The sequence below is a fragment of the Pterocles gutturalis genome, unplaced genomic scaffold, assembly GCF_000699245.1.
Source record: "Pterocles gutturalis isolate BGI_N339 unplaced genomic scaffold, ASM69924v1 scaffold35945, whole genome shotgun sequence".
Taxonomy (NCBI): Eukaryota; Metazoa; Chordata; class Aves; order Pterocliformes; family Pteroclidae; genus Pterocles; species Pterocles gutturalis.
In genome coordinates, this window is record NW_010139434.1 from 18,265 (window position 1) to 34,828 (window position 16,564).

General features: G+C 39.7%; 1 protein-coding gene across 1 annotated transcript in view; it reads right to left on the reverse strand.

The window, feature by feature from the left end:
• Positions 1-799: 799 nt before the first annotated feature.
• Positions 800-16,564, reverse strand: part of LIN52 (lin-52 DREAM MuvB core complex component) — a gene marked incomplete at its 5' end in the record, with an annotated part of 40,452 nt that continues 24,687 nt past the window's right edge. The window contains one exon of the mRNA XM_010083346.1: positions 800-855. Within this exon, the coding sequence (XP_010081648.1) occupies positions 800-855 (56 nt within the window). The remainder of the gene's footprint in view (positions 856-16,564) is intronic.

A 16,564-nucleotide genomic window follows, 5' to 3' on the forward strand; every position in this document is an offset into this window, starting at 1 on the left:
TTTCTAGCTCTGTAAGAAGCAAAGAATTGCAGTGGACTGACAAAGCTGTTTCTTTGTGTATTGGCCAAAATTTCTGTAGGGATATTTTCCTCCATGATACAGTAACACCTCTTACTCCATATGGTCTGTCAGTCTCAGTTTCACTAGAGAACCATTTAATGGTGAGATGAAGCTCCTGGCACATGGAAGGTCTGGAGGTCCTCCTCGGAGCACCAGACATGCTTCTCTGAAGGCAGTGACTGGAATCTAATGCACAGACTGCACTCAGCTTCTACACTAAAAGCACGCGCGCCTGCTGAAATCAATCCACACCCCAAACTCTCCTCAAATCTTCTAGCACAGAAGTTGCACACAGGAAATCAACGAAGAGAAGACAAAAGAGAGACAAAAGGGTCAATGCCTCATGATGCATGCTGGACGGTGTCATAAAGGTCTGCTGTGTACTTCAAAGAGGTGCTGCCGCTGACAGCAATTGAATAAGGACACTATGGCTGTTCACTTTGCATAGCTGATCAAAACAGGTAACTTTGCCACAGCACGTCAGGGCCAAGTCCTCCTGTTGGACATCTTATGGTCAGATGAAGTTCGAATTCCAATGCAACCAACTGTAGTCTTTGTGACCTGTGTATGCAAAACATCTCCCCCGTACAGAGATGAGCTGTGGAAGCAAAAAGATGTTTGGTTCTGAAGGTCTAGAGCAAGAGCTTTGTACTTCTTTGAAGCTCTGGGGTTCATCTGGATCCGCAGTACGTAAAAGGACATAGTTGGGGTATTTTTGTCCAAACTCCAGATGTGGCAGCTACTTTTTGGGTTTCTCGAGGATGTTCAGGAATTTCCCTCGAGTCATTTCTCTAGCTGAAATCACAAGGGAGGAAAAAGAGATTAATATTTTTTAAAAAGACAAGAAACCCAAATCGTTGTATAATTTACAGATTTTAACCACAGGATAAGAAATTAATTTAGATTTGTGCTTAAACCAATAGTGAGTAAGGATTATTTTATTTAATTTGTTATAAGCAGAAAATAAATAAAACTGCATTCCAGTTTGAATTCCTGACATCCTAGAAATGCAGGCGGGACCTAGAATCTTCTAAACTCAGCAATAATTCCCAAAGGCTGTCTCATTACATACAATCTATGCTTTCCATTCCTACTGCATTATGCTCCCACAGCATCTCTTTTTCTCTCTACTATCCATCTCTGAATGCTGTAATCCAGATTTCCATCATTCTATCTCAGAGCAATTGTTCCTGGATGTTATAATCCGTCAGAGATTATGGAACTCTCTCCATTTCAGGATTATTGGTCCCTGGATGCTATGATCTTCAATAGAAATTAGACAGCATTTTCTCTCTCTCAGCAGTGTCAGTCCCTGGATGCTGTAATATAATGGGGTTTATATTCCTTCAATGCAGTTCATCTATGGATGGTGTAATAAAGTAAAGTTTATAGAGCTTTGGTCTTCTCTCTCTCTCTGCATTGTCAGTCCTTCGATGTTTAATACAGCAAGGCAAGGTTTATGTGTCTCTCCCTCACTCTTGGCACCATCAATCTCTGGTAGCTGTATTACAGCAGGGTTTACACAGCCACTTTTCTGCACAAGACATTTCTGACTTGCGAGCCCATAAGCTCACAAGCTGGCAGAGCAGCCCTAATACTATCTTTGTCTTCCAATAACAATATAATGCATCAAAGACAACATGATTAGCAACTGAGTCCTGGAGAAACACAATCTTCTCACTGGTGCTTCCCTTCCTTTCTTTTAAATACAGGTCTAAGCTTTGTGCTGGACTGACAGGCATCAAAACATGGAGGTTTTTATTCCCAGGATTGATGAAAGCGTGCAATGTCTCCCATACCTAGCCTAGAGAGACTCTGGAAGGAGATGGGAATTCATTTTCTGTTCTATCCATTCAATTCCTGACCCCTCTACTGAGAGGAAAAACAGAAATGAAAATTAGCATAAAAATTGGAGGTGGGTTTGTTGCTGATGTTGGGTTTCCTTTTGACATTACTGATTATCTATTAGAACAGAACTAAAACGCAATAAAAATGTTCAGCTTAAAATACTCAATACACACCCTCAGGTAAAGACATTTTGTTAAATTTCCCTAAAGGTTAGCATTTGTGCCTTAAAGCCTCTTCTTTAAATTATTACATTCTAATTTGTCTATCCAGAATTGTACCACAAGGTATTGTCATCAACAAGATCCCTGTAAAACAATTAGTGGTATTATGAACTGTCTGGTACATACTGATACGATATGCATAGGCTGCCAAGTCCACTGCCGTGAGTGGAACATGCTTCAGACTGGCTGCAGCTTCAAGCTGATCACTGCATTATTTGCTTGGTTCATGCCTCCAGCTGTGAGTTATATCATCTGGGATCCATTCCCAACTCTGCTTCTGATTCACAGCATGAACTACCACAAAAGTACCCATTTGTACCTCTACTTCCCCATCCACAAGATGGCTTGAATCTTTTAAGTGCTGCTGAAATGACACATGGATAGAAGGTACGGCAGAGGGCAGAGTGGATTGTTATTTTGTCAGGAACTAAATTGTTACGCAGAAAGAATCTGATTAAATAAAAACACAAGGTTTTAAAAATCTCAGCTAGGAACAGATTTTCAGCACCAGTTCTTTGAAACCTCTCTACCTTGCACCATCAACAGTGCATGGATTTAAAACACACTTAATGGAAAAAGCACAAACCTGAACTGTAGTTGATAGAGTGGAAAGTTTTTTGGAGTGCAAGTCCCATATAGGAGATATACGAACGCATGACAATTCTGTTCCCCCAAAAGAGGGCTGCACCCTATAAATCAAGCAGAAAGCATAGACTCCTTCTGTGCGCTGAGTGAAATTACTGTGGGTTGGGGGTTGCTCCAGAGCACGTGCCCTCCTGTTCACTTGTCATCGGAGATGTTAACATTTCTGATTAATTCACAGACCTCTCATTTTATTCTTCATTCCTTTATCCTTACTATCCTGTTCTGCTGCAGCTTAAAGATTCTTACCGACCTGCTACAATAATCACCGCCCGCTTCCCCCCCAACCTGGTGAAATTGTTTAGTGATGCCAACCGCGCTTTTAATTTGCAAGACATCAGACACAGAGGTAATTTATACCAACATCTGTTCATTTCTGACTTCTGAAACAAACTCGCACATGCTGCTACAAAATCCCATTAGGAGCAGGAGACAGCCTTCTGCTATTCTGTATTCCTCTTCTCCTCACACACTCAGGCTTGCATCAGGGCTTTATTTTTAAAGATATGATGCCAAACCAAAAAAAAAAAAAAAAGACATCTTTGTATATGTATGAAAATGGCCAGGAAATAACATTCTCATATCACAAAAAAAAATCACAGATTAACTAAGGGCATGTTTCCACAAACACAGAATCTTGTTTTCCCTGCTTCAGCTGCTTCTCTTCTCTGCCCAAGAACCACAGTTCAATGTATTCCTGGTAAACACAGGCCAAATACATATTACATGGTACTGCGTTCAAAAGTCTTGGCTATTCCTTCCCCTTTGCTCCTCTTTAATCTGCACTGGAATATGACTTGAGCTTGGGTTTTGCACAGAAAAGCCTCTAATATTAAACTGACTCTTCTGCTCAGTATTGCTTCTGAGAAACAAATTCTTAATAATGGGAATATCATCTCCAGTGGGGCCTTTTGGAGCTTGCTGCAGTGAGGGAAGAGCTTGTGAATGAAGAAACCATCACCCACATTCTAAATACGATTGCAGTCTAAGAAAGTGGTAAAACCTTCCTTAAGCAACTACCCAAGGGATCAGCAGAAGCCTGTTGCGTAACAGATAGAGGTGAATTTTTTAATTAAAAGGTTGGGCAAAACTGTAGTGAAAACCATAGGGATTTTTTCTTTGAAACCGTTGCTTAAACCACAGACTTCAAGTGAAGAGAGGGCTTGAGTACAGGTTTCATTGTACAAGCAAACAGGCACTACAGAGGCTGTGCAGCATGAAACAGAAACATGAATTTCCATGTCAAGTCACGATTTACAACCTCGGCTATGCTGTGCATCTACCACAGTAGAAAAATCAACAATGGATACGATAGCAGTAGCTTGGATACAAGTTAATCTCACTTACCAGGGAGGAGGAAGAGGATACTGAAGAGCATAGAAAAAACACTAAGACATTATCAACACCAGTTATAATGGAAGTTGAGTGCTTGAATAGACTCTTTCAGATAAATGTATTGAAAAATGGTATCAGGCTATGATAACTAACAGAGAATGCTGTACTGTACGAATTAAGTTTGCTGCCTGGCAAGATCTGCCAAGCAGATCTCAAAACAGGTATTGGGTACGAAAGGCTGGGGCTGAAAGAAGAAGGAGAGATTTCAACTTGATAGGGGAGCAGAATAAGGTTTAATATAATCTCCTCTTTAGAACATCAATCCCTCAATCCCGCATTTAGTCTTGTTGCCTGGGGCTCCTTTTCTACTACAACTGTCCCCAAGCTGCCTCTGCCCAGTAAATTTTGTGGTTGCTGGTTGAAAAGATTCAGTAGTACAGATTGATTTCCTACATGTGAGGAGATGAGGGATTACCAAAAGCAGTCCTGGTTAACAAGATTGGGTGCAGAATCTCCTGCTAGAGCAGCCCACTCTGCCAGTGCTTTGCATCCTTTCACTATGACATATGGGTTTCATTACACAAAGATTTTCCTGATTTTTACTGGGAGGCGATTACATTGGAAACTCAGAGCTATCTTTACATCTGTAGCAATTTAAAGGTTAAGTAACTTTTAATCAAATGACAAAGACTCATACTGTTTTTCCTCAATTGAAAATGAAAACTGCTGTTCCGGATATTCCTTCCGGTGACAATTTAATTAGAAAAAACACTGCACTGGAGATTGGGGTCCAGCCTGATTGCTCCCCATAAAAAGCCTTCTCACACATATGACAGCTCAGGACATACTGTGTCATGAGGTCTGGATAGCCAGGAAATAATGGAAGGATTTACTGCTTTAAAAATCAGCAACAAAACAGTGATTTACACTTATATAAGTGTATATTTCATCCAGGAGAATCCCTAAGCAACACACATACGTATACACTTTTTTAACATAATATACACTTAAATACAAAAAATGCAATACACTTGGTGATAAAGTCTATGTGAAAGATATATGTGTATATAACTATTTATCACACATTTTTCATAATCATTATACCTTCCGCTGCTTACTACTGCTGGGCTTATCTAAAAATCTCAAAACAAAGCCTGCGAGCATCTTCGAATGAGAAATATTTTAAAATTAAGTCACCTGCTAAAGAAGTGCTTCTCTGCCTCTCTGGGAGATGTACAACTTACAGGACAAATTTAACTGTGCTCCTCCTCTGACCTAAAAATGCAGCTGTGCTGAAACCTAAAGGTCTTGCTACTAAAAAGAACTGGAAATACAATTAATTCCCTGTGAACAGAACATGTTTTTAGCCCTGAAATGTCTTGTAGGATCACACTTTGAATGCCACATTCTTGACTACAAAAACGTTATTTCAGGCACTGTCATACTTTGTTAGCTTGTCAGTTATTCCTCCCATTCAGCTGTATTTACGGTAACTAAAGAACTAGTTTTTCAACATGGAAGAATTCCTTTAAAGTACTAATCACGCACTCTCAAATTCCTGCTATGTCTTAGGACTATGCAGAAAGCAAAAGTAAAAAAGTTTATTTCTGAAGAACTGTAAGTGGAAATTACCAGTTCAAGGCAAGGAACATGACTTGCAGAGACAGCAGAACACTCCTCTGGTTTTTAACCCTTCTATCACAAGGGTCTGTTGCATCAGAAATTATTTCTTTTGTCCTGACAGATAATGTTAGGATAAGAAGATAAAACCATTCTTTTTCCTAGTTGGTAGGACATAAAAAAGGCCTAGATTAATCTGCCTGTAGAGCAACTGGGGAGTCTTGCTTGACTGGACTTGTGAAAGCCAATGGCAAAGCCACATCTTTTGGCTGAGCTCAACTAGTATTGTGTTTAGAAGGGAAATTTTAAAAATCAACCACAGGCGTGGGGGGGGGAGTGAAGGCAAAAAGGCAATCTAAAACCTGCAAAAATATTTAAGATTTACATTACTAAACAGCCCCCACAGAAAAAAGAGGCTTATTTCAGACAAGACCAACAGAATATTATTACCCAGCGAACATAATCTAAACTTCTATCATAGCAAGAGATCTGTATGGACCACTGTTTATCTAGAGACCAGACCCACAAAATCCTACCAACCCCTGAACGCCTGCTGGCATCAGTTCACTCCTCTTCCTTCATAATAAGACCTCCAATTACTCTGCTAACTGCGTACTTCCTTAACATAATTGTCAAATGAACTGCTACTTGATGTCTGTGGGCCTTTGACCAATACTTATCAGTAAATGCTACACCAATCCCAATTTCATGAAGAGCTGGAACTGCCATCTCAGGAGAGCAGTGTCATTCACCTTTACTGAAGGTAGAACTGGCACACACAGATATTCAGACCCATGCTTCAGGAACTGCTGCAATTACACTGAAGACCAGCATAACCATCTAGCACTCCTGAAACACATTTTTCAGGTAAGACGACAGAATCAGCATAAACCTCCAGGTAGATTAAGCTTGCATGGCCGTGGCATCTTTCAATAATCAATATCAAAGCACTTGCAAAGTTTATCAAGCTTCCCAATATTCTTGAGACATACAGCGATTTAATTCCCATCTTACAGATGGGGTCACAGCCTCAGTAAGGAGTGATGTACAGATGTATACTAAAGGAGTCAGCAACCATGCCAGAATTCAGGCTCTGAAAGATGAGCTCTGTCAAATCTTGCTCCAGCATTTTAAAATATTAACACCACCCTTCATACAAAAAATCACCATCTTTCCCTTGGTGAATGAGACAGCAGAATCTGCCCTTACTTCAGCTGTAGCTCAGAGTCTGGCATGACTTGTTTTGAAATGCCAAAGGGGGTGAGGGCTTGCACAAAGCCAGGCTGTGAACCAGAGCAGGTGAGGCACATGGACTGCTCCTCCCAGTGTGCTATGAAAACAGTCTTCTCTGACAGAGAAGAGGTAAATAGCCAAGACTGATAAAGTTTTAAACCACTAAAACAGTTTAGTGATGTTAGCTAGAACCTTAAGAATTGGAATCAAATACCTAATGCCTTCCTGAATCATTAAAGCCTCATGTGACCTCTTTCCATCTCATTTTTCTCCACCCACAGTAGTGCTTTATCATATACCTGATAAGAGATCTCAGAGACCATTCAGGATTATCCAGAACAGTGATAACAGATCTGCTGCAGACTAAGATATCCTCAAAAATGTTATTGTTGCTATCAATAAATACTAAAACTATATCCTCTAAAAAAAAATTAGATTCCTTCTCTGCAGGATAATTTACCTTGTTCTCCTAATCAGATTTTCCTACCTTGCAAGGGAGCACCATTCTGTTTGCACTCAGTTTCAAACAATGATGTTCACAGAGCTTCGAATGCAAAAACTACAAACAGTATTAATTCAAATACAGATGGGCAAAGCCAGTCAACAAAAACACTCAAAGCAAGGGGCAATGACATCCCTGACAAAGCCCAGGAAGCCACTAAACTTACGTTCCAGGTCACAGACATTAGGATGCACAGATGTTTTGTCCTCTAGGAAACTCTAACAGTACCTGCCACTGCTAGGGGCTGCCTGCAGCCAACATCCTGTGGGGCCAAAGACCTGATCCCTTTGACCCCCAAAGCACAGAAAGAGTTACATCTTCTCTCTGTGAAGCCAATAAAAACCTCTCTTGATTATAATTTAGATAAGAGCCACTGGATTGAATAATAATGTCTGAAACTCCCCTGGCTGTTTCACCTTGAGACGTCCATCACTGGGTTAAACATGATGCTAATTGCATTTGGATTGATTAATTTCTCTCACTCCTGTCTATTCGAATAATGCTTAACAAAATAATCACAGCACCCAGAGCCAAATCTCCTCCGTCAAAGGAATGAAGCCATCAGAACCAGCAGAGATGAAAGAAATGAAGATGACCCGTAATTACTGCTACGGTGATATCATTACCATATTATAGAAAATGAGTGTATGTGGGGGGAGTGGGGGCTGTGATTATTATTTATTTTTTAATGGAAGTTCACATCCCAAGAATACAGATCTGACACAGCGGAGCATACAGAAATACAGAACTAAAAAATTATTGCACATTAAATTTCAAAAAAAGTTAACATTGGGATTCTAGATACATTAAGTGTCTTGTACTGTGAGCTGCTGCTTATTCACTTCACTATTTTTTCAGTGCAATACTTTGTATATGACTAGCATAGAGATTTAAGATGCCTACCTTCCCAAAAAGATACTAAAATATCTGCAACAGAACTCACCCATAACCCTGATGCTAAAGCCATTCTCCTTCAATATAATCACCAGTTATCTTACTTTGAACGTTGACATTCAGATTTTTAAACCACAAGACTTAACTTGATGCTCAAATAAAAGCTAGCATGAAAGAAATTTTTATTCTTAAATGCTGATTGCTGTCTGAAGGCAGTTATAAATTCCATCACCAGCTGCAGTAGATCACTTTCAACCGTTCATTACACTGGTTCTGTAAAGATGTCAAATGTATCAAGTCTGGAAGAATTTAAACTAGGATTTGAAAAAAGAGAAAAACAAAAAACCCAAAACCACAACCCTAACATCCAAACGAAAGGCCTTCTGCTCCCTTTATTTTCCAAAATACACTCCCAAAGCCCCTCTCATTTGAGAAACAAATAGCTTGGCAATTGTATAAGATCTTCAGACACCTGTGCACTGCAATTCTAATTGTGGTTTATACAGTTGACTTCCCTCAGTGCTGCTTATGTCTGCCCCCTAGTCTCAGGCCAAAGACAAAAAAACCCACACACAACTAGCAGCTTAAAATATTTATTCTGGAATAAAGCCAAGGTCAAATACACAAAAAAATTCACACACCAAAAATGTCAAGACCTAAGACCAGGCACTGACTCAGGAAGCTAATTAAACAGAGAAAAATTACGTTCAAGTATTTTAAAAGGCTTAAAGAAAGAAATTCAAGTTATGCTTCTAAGATGAAAAGCAGTATGAAACACAATTTTATATCAAAGTTGGAGATATATTCAAGTATACCCAAAAGGGACTCCACTAGTGATGTTATTACTCGAACAGCTACAGCTTGGGAGAGCTTTGACCATGAAGTCCCACAGATATTGGAGGCAAACAGTGGGATAGAAATGGGGCATGTTTTAACAAGAAGCACTCTAATGTTTGTTTTTTTTTCTACCTGCTTGTACCAAAAGGAAAATAATATCTTCCTGGCCTCCCAACACCTGCAGAGGACCACAAGTTCTTCACAATTTAGGTTTTCTCACCAAAGTATCTCAAAAACGAATCTTCTTTATCGAGCAACATGGAAAAATGAGATCAAGACTGTTTGCTTAAGAACTCTTGAGCATAAAACACATGAAGAAGGTAGGTGGAGAGGTCTGCACTGCATATATGCATGCAGCTGGGTATGAAAGGTTTCAGGATGCAAACAGACCCTCCTCAGAAGACACACAGGCAAACATCTTGCCCAAGCTCCCATAAAACAGTGTACCATGGCACGGTGCCCCTGCCTGCACCAGGGAGTAGGTATTCACCTGTTGGGAGCAAAGCAGGTGAACCTTGAAAGTAACAATTTTTTGAAGTCTTATCTGTGGCTGAGGCACACAGGCCATGGAGAAATCAGAGTCCAGGAGCCAATAGAAACAAAGGGATTAAGAGTTATTAGGAGTAGAGAGAATTACTTATTTACAGTACAGTAACTGAAAAATAATCGTGTAATGATTATGTAAGTCCCTATACTCCTTTTGGCTAATAATGTTGGGATACAAGCTGTACGGTTATGCAAGCCAGGGCATACAAATCCAATCAGAAGACATGAAGGCATGTTTATGGGGAGGCTTGCGGCTCTGGTTCAAGAACGGTATGGCTTCCTTGGCCTCCAAAAGGCAGAAACAAGCCCCTGTCAGTAGGTTAGGTAATGGCTAACATGTGAAGCAGAACTTAACTTTTAAATTTAACTTCTGTCAACAAGCTTCATGGGAAGAGATATCCGGATGAAAGAAGCTCATACCATGGTAGTCCTGTATTTATTTGTCCAGACACATGACTTTACTTTAAAAGCAGACTAAATTTTTAAAATGTTTTCTAATCTCAAGATTCCTTATTGAAACCTTTTTCCATGCAGATGACTGCAGCCCTTGACACAACAATGAATTATCAATATTGAAGGTCTTGATGAAAAGATTCATGCTTTTTATGATGGAACAATATTATTTGATTTACACATGAAGCAAACCAAGATTCCTTTTGCCATTAGTACAACAATACAACACAAGAAATTACATAGAGGACTTCTATAATTTCAAGAGATCCAAGTAAAAATACGAGCAAACACAAGTAAATTATTGAAATCTCAGTGTCCCAAGGTCAAAGTCTCAACCTTAGTTAAACCAGAATTACGGAAGAGCAGCAATATGCAGTTTGTGGGCTGCAGAAGAAAACCTTCATAATTGCCTCCATCATTTTATTCTTTCCTCCACATAAATCAAAGGCACTTTCTTGAATGACTATCCTTATCCCTATCTTCATCCTTCCCAGTACAACTCACTGCTTGCTTTAGTCCAGCTTTTTCAGTTATACTATTGACTAGTTTCATGTGTTCTGCCCACCACAATCCTCTTCTCTTGGCAACAATACCCTGAACTGAGGAATATTTGAAAGTCCTGAACAGGGTTCAGGGAATTCAAAGCCATCTTCACCAATTCCAAGTTGGTCACAAGACATCTGAGGAAATGCACTGATTTAGAAATGTTACAGCTTCCACAGCATACAAATACCACTAGAGTTAAGTTCAAATCAATAAAGAAAAAAATGTATATTCGGAGGAGTTAAAAAAATCACAAGAAAATGGTAATCACAGAAATTATCACTAGTTTTAATCTGACCTATTGATAACGAAATTGCAGTACCACCCAGGGCTGTTTGGAGTAGATATTACAATATAAACAATGCAGGCTCTGCTACAATTATTACAATTTATCTGTTAATGAGCTCAAAGGCAACTAGGCAAGGCTCAGTTGTAAAAGATGTAAAAGATGCACCCAAGAATAAACCCTCCCAGAGAGAACATTCTTCATGAAAACCCTCACACTTCTAGTACCCATGGTATTTTTTTGAAGAAAAAGCTTAAAAATGTGATTGAAATACAGAGGTATCAGAGCATACAGGTATCTCCTGAGGTTAATGGCCAGAAGAAACTCCAAGTTTCTTGAAACCCAGAAATAAAACATACTGATCAACTGTCATTCCTAAGAAAACAAGCTAAAACAAAAAAACAGCATTATTTTTCACTCCAGAAGGTCTACTGAGAGCAGCCCAGTAAGCTTTGGACCTCTTTTGCTTCCAAAAATCTCTTCATGTTTATTTGCAGTCCACATATGCCACTGGTCTGAGGCCATGTCTACCATCACTTTCTTCACTTTGACCTTAGCACTCTCTACAACTACCTAAAAGGAGGTTGTAGTGAGGTGGGTGCTGGCCTCTTCTCTAAAGTAACAAGTGATAGGACAAGAGGAAACTGCCTCAAGTTGCACCAGGGGAGGTTTAGGGCAGATTATTAGAAAAAATTTCTTCACTGAAAGAGTGATCAGGCATTGGAACAGGCTGCCCAGGGAAGTGGTGGAGTCAGCATCCTTGGTGGTGTTCAAGAAATGTGTACATATGGTGCTTAGGGACATGGTTTAGTGAGTTAGGTGGTGTGGGTTGATGGTTGGACTTGATGATCCTTGAGGTCTTTTCCAACTTCAATGATTCTATGATTCTCTTATGAAAGCTGAATACAGTGCCAAAGCTATGACTTGATAAGCACACTAGTTGTTCTTCATCCATTACTGGAAACTAAGAACAGAGGCACTGTAGCAAAGCAGATGGCAAACCATCTACATGACAGCTCAGAAAGTAAAGCAGAAGGTGGTGATGACCATGAGGAGTCTCCAGAGATTCAGTGACCAGTGAGATTGCTCTGAGGATTGAGGGGCATTAAAGAAATTTTGGAAGCCAGGAGAACCCAGAAGACTCCATGATCTAGTGACAATGGGGACTATCAGACATATTTGGAGGTAGAACGGCAGAGTGGAATAGAAGAGGTCTAAGAGGATATAAGGAAAAAGTGACAAGTGAAGAAAATTAAATCCTCAAGAACAGCTCAAATTATACAGCACAGTATCATATGAGGAAAATTGTACAGAATCAGAGAATCATTCAGATCTGAAAGGACCTTGGCAGGTCTCCAGTCAACTTTCTGTTCAGAACAGACAGGCTGCTTGGGGCTTTAGCCAGCCAAGTCTTAAAAACATCCATGGATGGAGACTGCACAATGTCTCTTGGCAATCCTTCCAACACCTGACTGCTCCACACTGAAAAAGTTTTCTCCTGAATGCAGTCTGAAATTTTCTTGCTTCAATTTATGACTGTTGTCTCTTGTTCTGCCACCATGCAGCACTGTGCGGAGCCTGACTCCATCTTCTCAATACCTTCCTTGCAGGTACCAGCAGGCAGCTATCAGGTCCCTGTGAAGTCACCTCTTCTCCATGCTGAACAAGCCCCATTCCCTCAGTGTCTGTTCACAGGGCAAGTGCTCCAGCCCCCTGACCATCTTGGTGGCCCTCCACTGAACTCACTCCAGTTTACCAATGTCTTCCTAATACTGGGGCATGGAGGACACCACTGGATGTGGCATTGCAGATGCAGTCTAATGACTGCTGAGTAGAGGTGGACAATCACTTCCCTCGATCTACTGGCCATTCTCCTATCAACAGATATATATGCAATCCTCCATTCCTTTCTCAAATATTACCTACTTGCTATATTCCTGTTCAACACTTTCCTGGCCTCTAACCCTTCACCTAGCCACTGCTTTGCTTACCGTTCCAGGAAACCTGAGCACCATAATCAAGAGTCAGTGCATTTCACGCCCTGAGACAGGGGACAGACTGTTTGTTCCTCCAAGATTATACGCATATATTAGTAAACTGAAATTGTAGGCATTTAATTACTATGCTCTCTATTTTCAAGTAAGCCAGGTACTAGGCATGCAAATCTTGAGGCAATCCAGAGAACTATCTGTTGAAGATCAAATGACAGCTTGGCCTGCTACCCAGAAACATCCATCACCCAGTCCTTTTCTGTTGGGATTTGAGTTGAATGACGTCTTCTGCAGGTTAAGAATTAGTTTTTAGCATAAGAGTCCTGTGTCATCATTGTCATCTCCCCAGGAGAGAGAAACAGCCTGAGTGATTTTTAGATTATATGCTCTGGTAAGACACAGGCTCCTGACTCCCTGTGTGCTTGTGCCATGCAGGCCACCTGCTCTATGGAACTGCCACCAGGGACACCCTCAAAAAGGTTTAATAATAATGTTCTCTCTAGAGATGCAAATCAGAGCATGCTCTGAATTTACACTCTATATCACTGACTAAAATCTTGTACATAAAATCCTAAGAATAGATAGGATCTATGACTAAGTCACTAAAAAAGATTGTAGAAATGTTGCTTCCTATTAAACAAGAATCTGTAAGGTCTGTAGCCATAAAAAACTGTAAATGAACAAAGGAATTGATAGAGCAGGGCAGATCAGTGATCTACCCAGTCAGGTATCCTGTCTGACTGCACTCAATATCAGAACCATCACAGAAAAAAAAAAAAACCCAAAGAAACCCATTATGAAGACATATGAAACAACAATCTGAAAGATTCCTCCTCTTCTTAAGTGCTTGTTTTATATCCTGGAGTAGTTGGTATTTCCTACTTCATTTTATTTTTTATTCTGCTATAACCAGAAATGTTCTCATCATCCATTTAATTGCCTAATTCCTTTTCAATATCTGTTAAGTACTTGGTCTAAAAAAAAAAATAAATCCCAGTGTAGCAGAAAGTTCCACATCAAAATATTCATTGTGTAACAAGCATTCCTTTTTACTACTTTTAATCTGACTGACTTCCATTACCTTTTTCCTAATTCCCCCCCTCTTATTCTTTGCAGGGTTGGGAGTCAATAGGAATTTTCAATTTATCTTCTCAATTGCAGAGATGTAACATAACAACTGTGCTACCTTTCAAAATCAGAGAGATCCACTTTTTCTTCCACGTTCTCATTAAGACATCTCTTGATTCATAAGCAGCTCTCTAGAAGTGAATGGTGTATTTTACACTATCTCAAAATTATTCCTACCAAAAGACTGCCTGACATGACAGAGTATCTTAAGTTACAGAAGAGAGAATGAGACTTACTTCATTTCTGAGAAAAGATTATGAAACCTTATGCAGAGATACAGGTTGTAATGCGCAAACAATTATTAATGTCAAGCAGAAGAGGTGGGAAACAGCACAACAATTTGTTGTGTCTCGGAGCTTCACTCAAGCCTGAAGACGTACAGGGGTAGAGCAATCCACTCTGCTTCACCACGCTGGGGACTGTGCTTCCACCTGGCTGTTCTGGAGCATTCCAGGAGCTCAGGAGGCTTGAGGGGTACATGCAAAACATGGTTAAATGCTGCCACATTCACCAACTGCACACAAACTCCAATTACTTTCTGTAACTAAATTCTCCACCAAGTTCAGATAGATGTGTCATGAAAATTCTGCCAAAGAGCAAGTTTTTAGTTCAGAAACATCAAAATCCCATAAAAACCCCCAACATACAGAATATCTGAACAACTTAACATACCTATTCTTCTCAGTCCAAGTAAAAAGAACTATCAAGTGATGCTGGCCCAAGTACAGATCCTTGTGTCACTTACGCCAATTATTTTGAAACCTACTCTTTACAAACCTACTAAAGTCACACACCATTATTAAGGAAAATTGCATCAGTATAGATTAACTAAAATTTTGTGATTACAAATGCATACGAAGATCATACTTAATTTGTTAACTTTCTCAGACTTACCTAAGCAGAAATAAGAGCAAATTACAATTACTTTACAACTTATTGAAAAAAATTTGCTATTTACGTACATGACATAGAACACTTAAGGATGTTGTGGCCCTTCAAGCAGCCCGCAATTTACACAGAAAGTGAAGGTCCAGAGAAGAAATTTTACTCCACTCCCTTCTATTTTGTAATAGAAGAAAGAGCAAGGCTGTGACTAATTGTTGTCACATTTGAACTTCATGTCTTCTTCTGTTTCTGATAATAGTTCTGAATGATACTATTTTGGCGTCAGAAAGCATTATCTCAAATACAACAACAGCTTTGTTACTTACAGGTAAAGTCTTCTTTGATAGATACAACTACTGGGCTAGAGTGACAGCATGTCCCAGCAGATAGCACTCCAACCTGCAAATGGAAACCTGGTTTCCATTCCTGATGCAGTCACTCCTGCTATGTGACTTCTTCATCCATTCCTCAGGTTGTCCCAACCAGGAACTGGAATATATCTTCCTCTGTCAAGTTCCAAGACTAAGGGAATAAAATTACTATGAAACAAGGAAATCCCATTTTAATTTAATGAATACTGTTTTAAGTCAAAGGCTTAGATCCATGACAACTAAATTAAGGTTCCAGGCTGAAGTGTCAAAGTTGAGAACCTCATACAAATCTACAGAGCAACACAAATTCCTCCAAAACAGCAGTTGAGCTTATTTAAGATCTGACTGCATGTACAGATTAGAGTGATTTTATTTCTGATTTGGAGAACCCAGGTAGGCGTCAAAAGGTAACTGCTGCAGAACACTGGTCCCAAACGTCAGGCATATATTTTTGTGGCATTTTCTAGAACTGCTTTCTTAAGCAGTCGGTCAAAATAGCCTTGAACACTCCTGCAGAAGACTGTTTATATGTAATCAAAGCCCCTCAAGGAATACTCCTCGAGGTTTATTCCATACATATCTACTGTTAGGACATGTAATCCCAAAGTAGAGGAAGCCAACATGTTCAACAAAGTGCCAACGAAAAGAAGAAAACGGCCAGGATGCTAGCTTGACAAATACCTTTAAATAAATACAGCTAACTAGCAATGCTGACATATGTCTTGAATAATTGTTTTGATGCCTGAAGTTCTTGTTGTTGATCAAGTACCCACTCTGTTCCATAGTGTACAAACACAGGACAAGTTATTTCTGCCCTAAGCAGCTTAGGAGAGACGGTATATAAATACAAACAATAGAGGTACACAGTTAAGTAAGAAGACACTGAAAAGTACCACACTCAGAACACATCATCTTAATAGTTATTAAAACATTCAGATGCATAAAAATGACTGCATGTTACTTCTGCTGAGAATTCAGGGGCTTCTGCCAGAAGAAAGTACCTTAAACTAGATTTGATGAGAAGAGCTTGATGCCTGGATTGCAAAACATATTTCTGCACTGGGCCCATCTCATCTCCCATCCTAGAATGGCTAACACTTCTTTCTGAAGACAGCAATGAAAAAGTTCCAAGACAGGAAGGTTTTTTCCTCTTGCCTGAAGAGTATTTT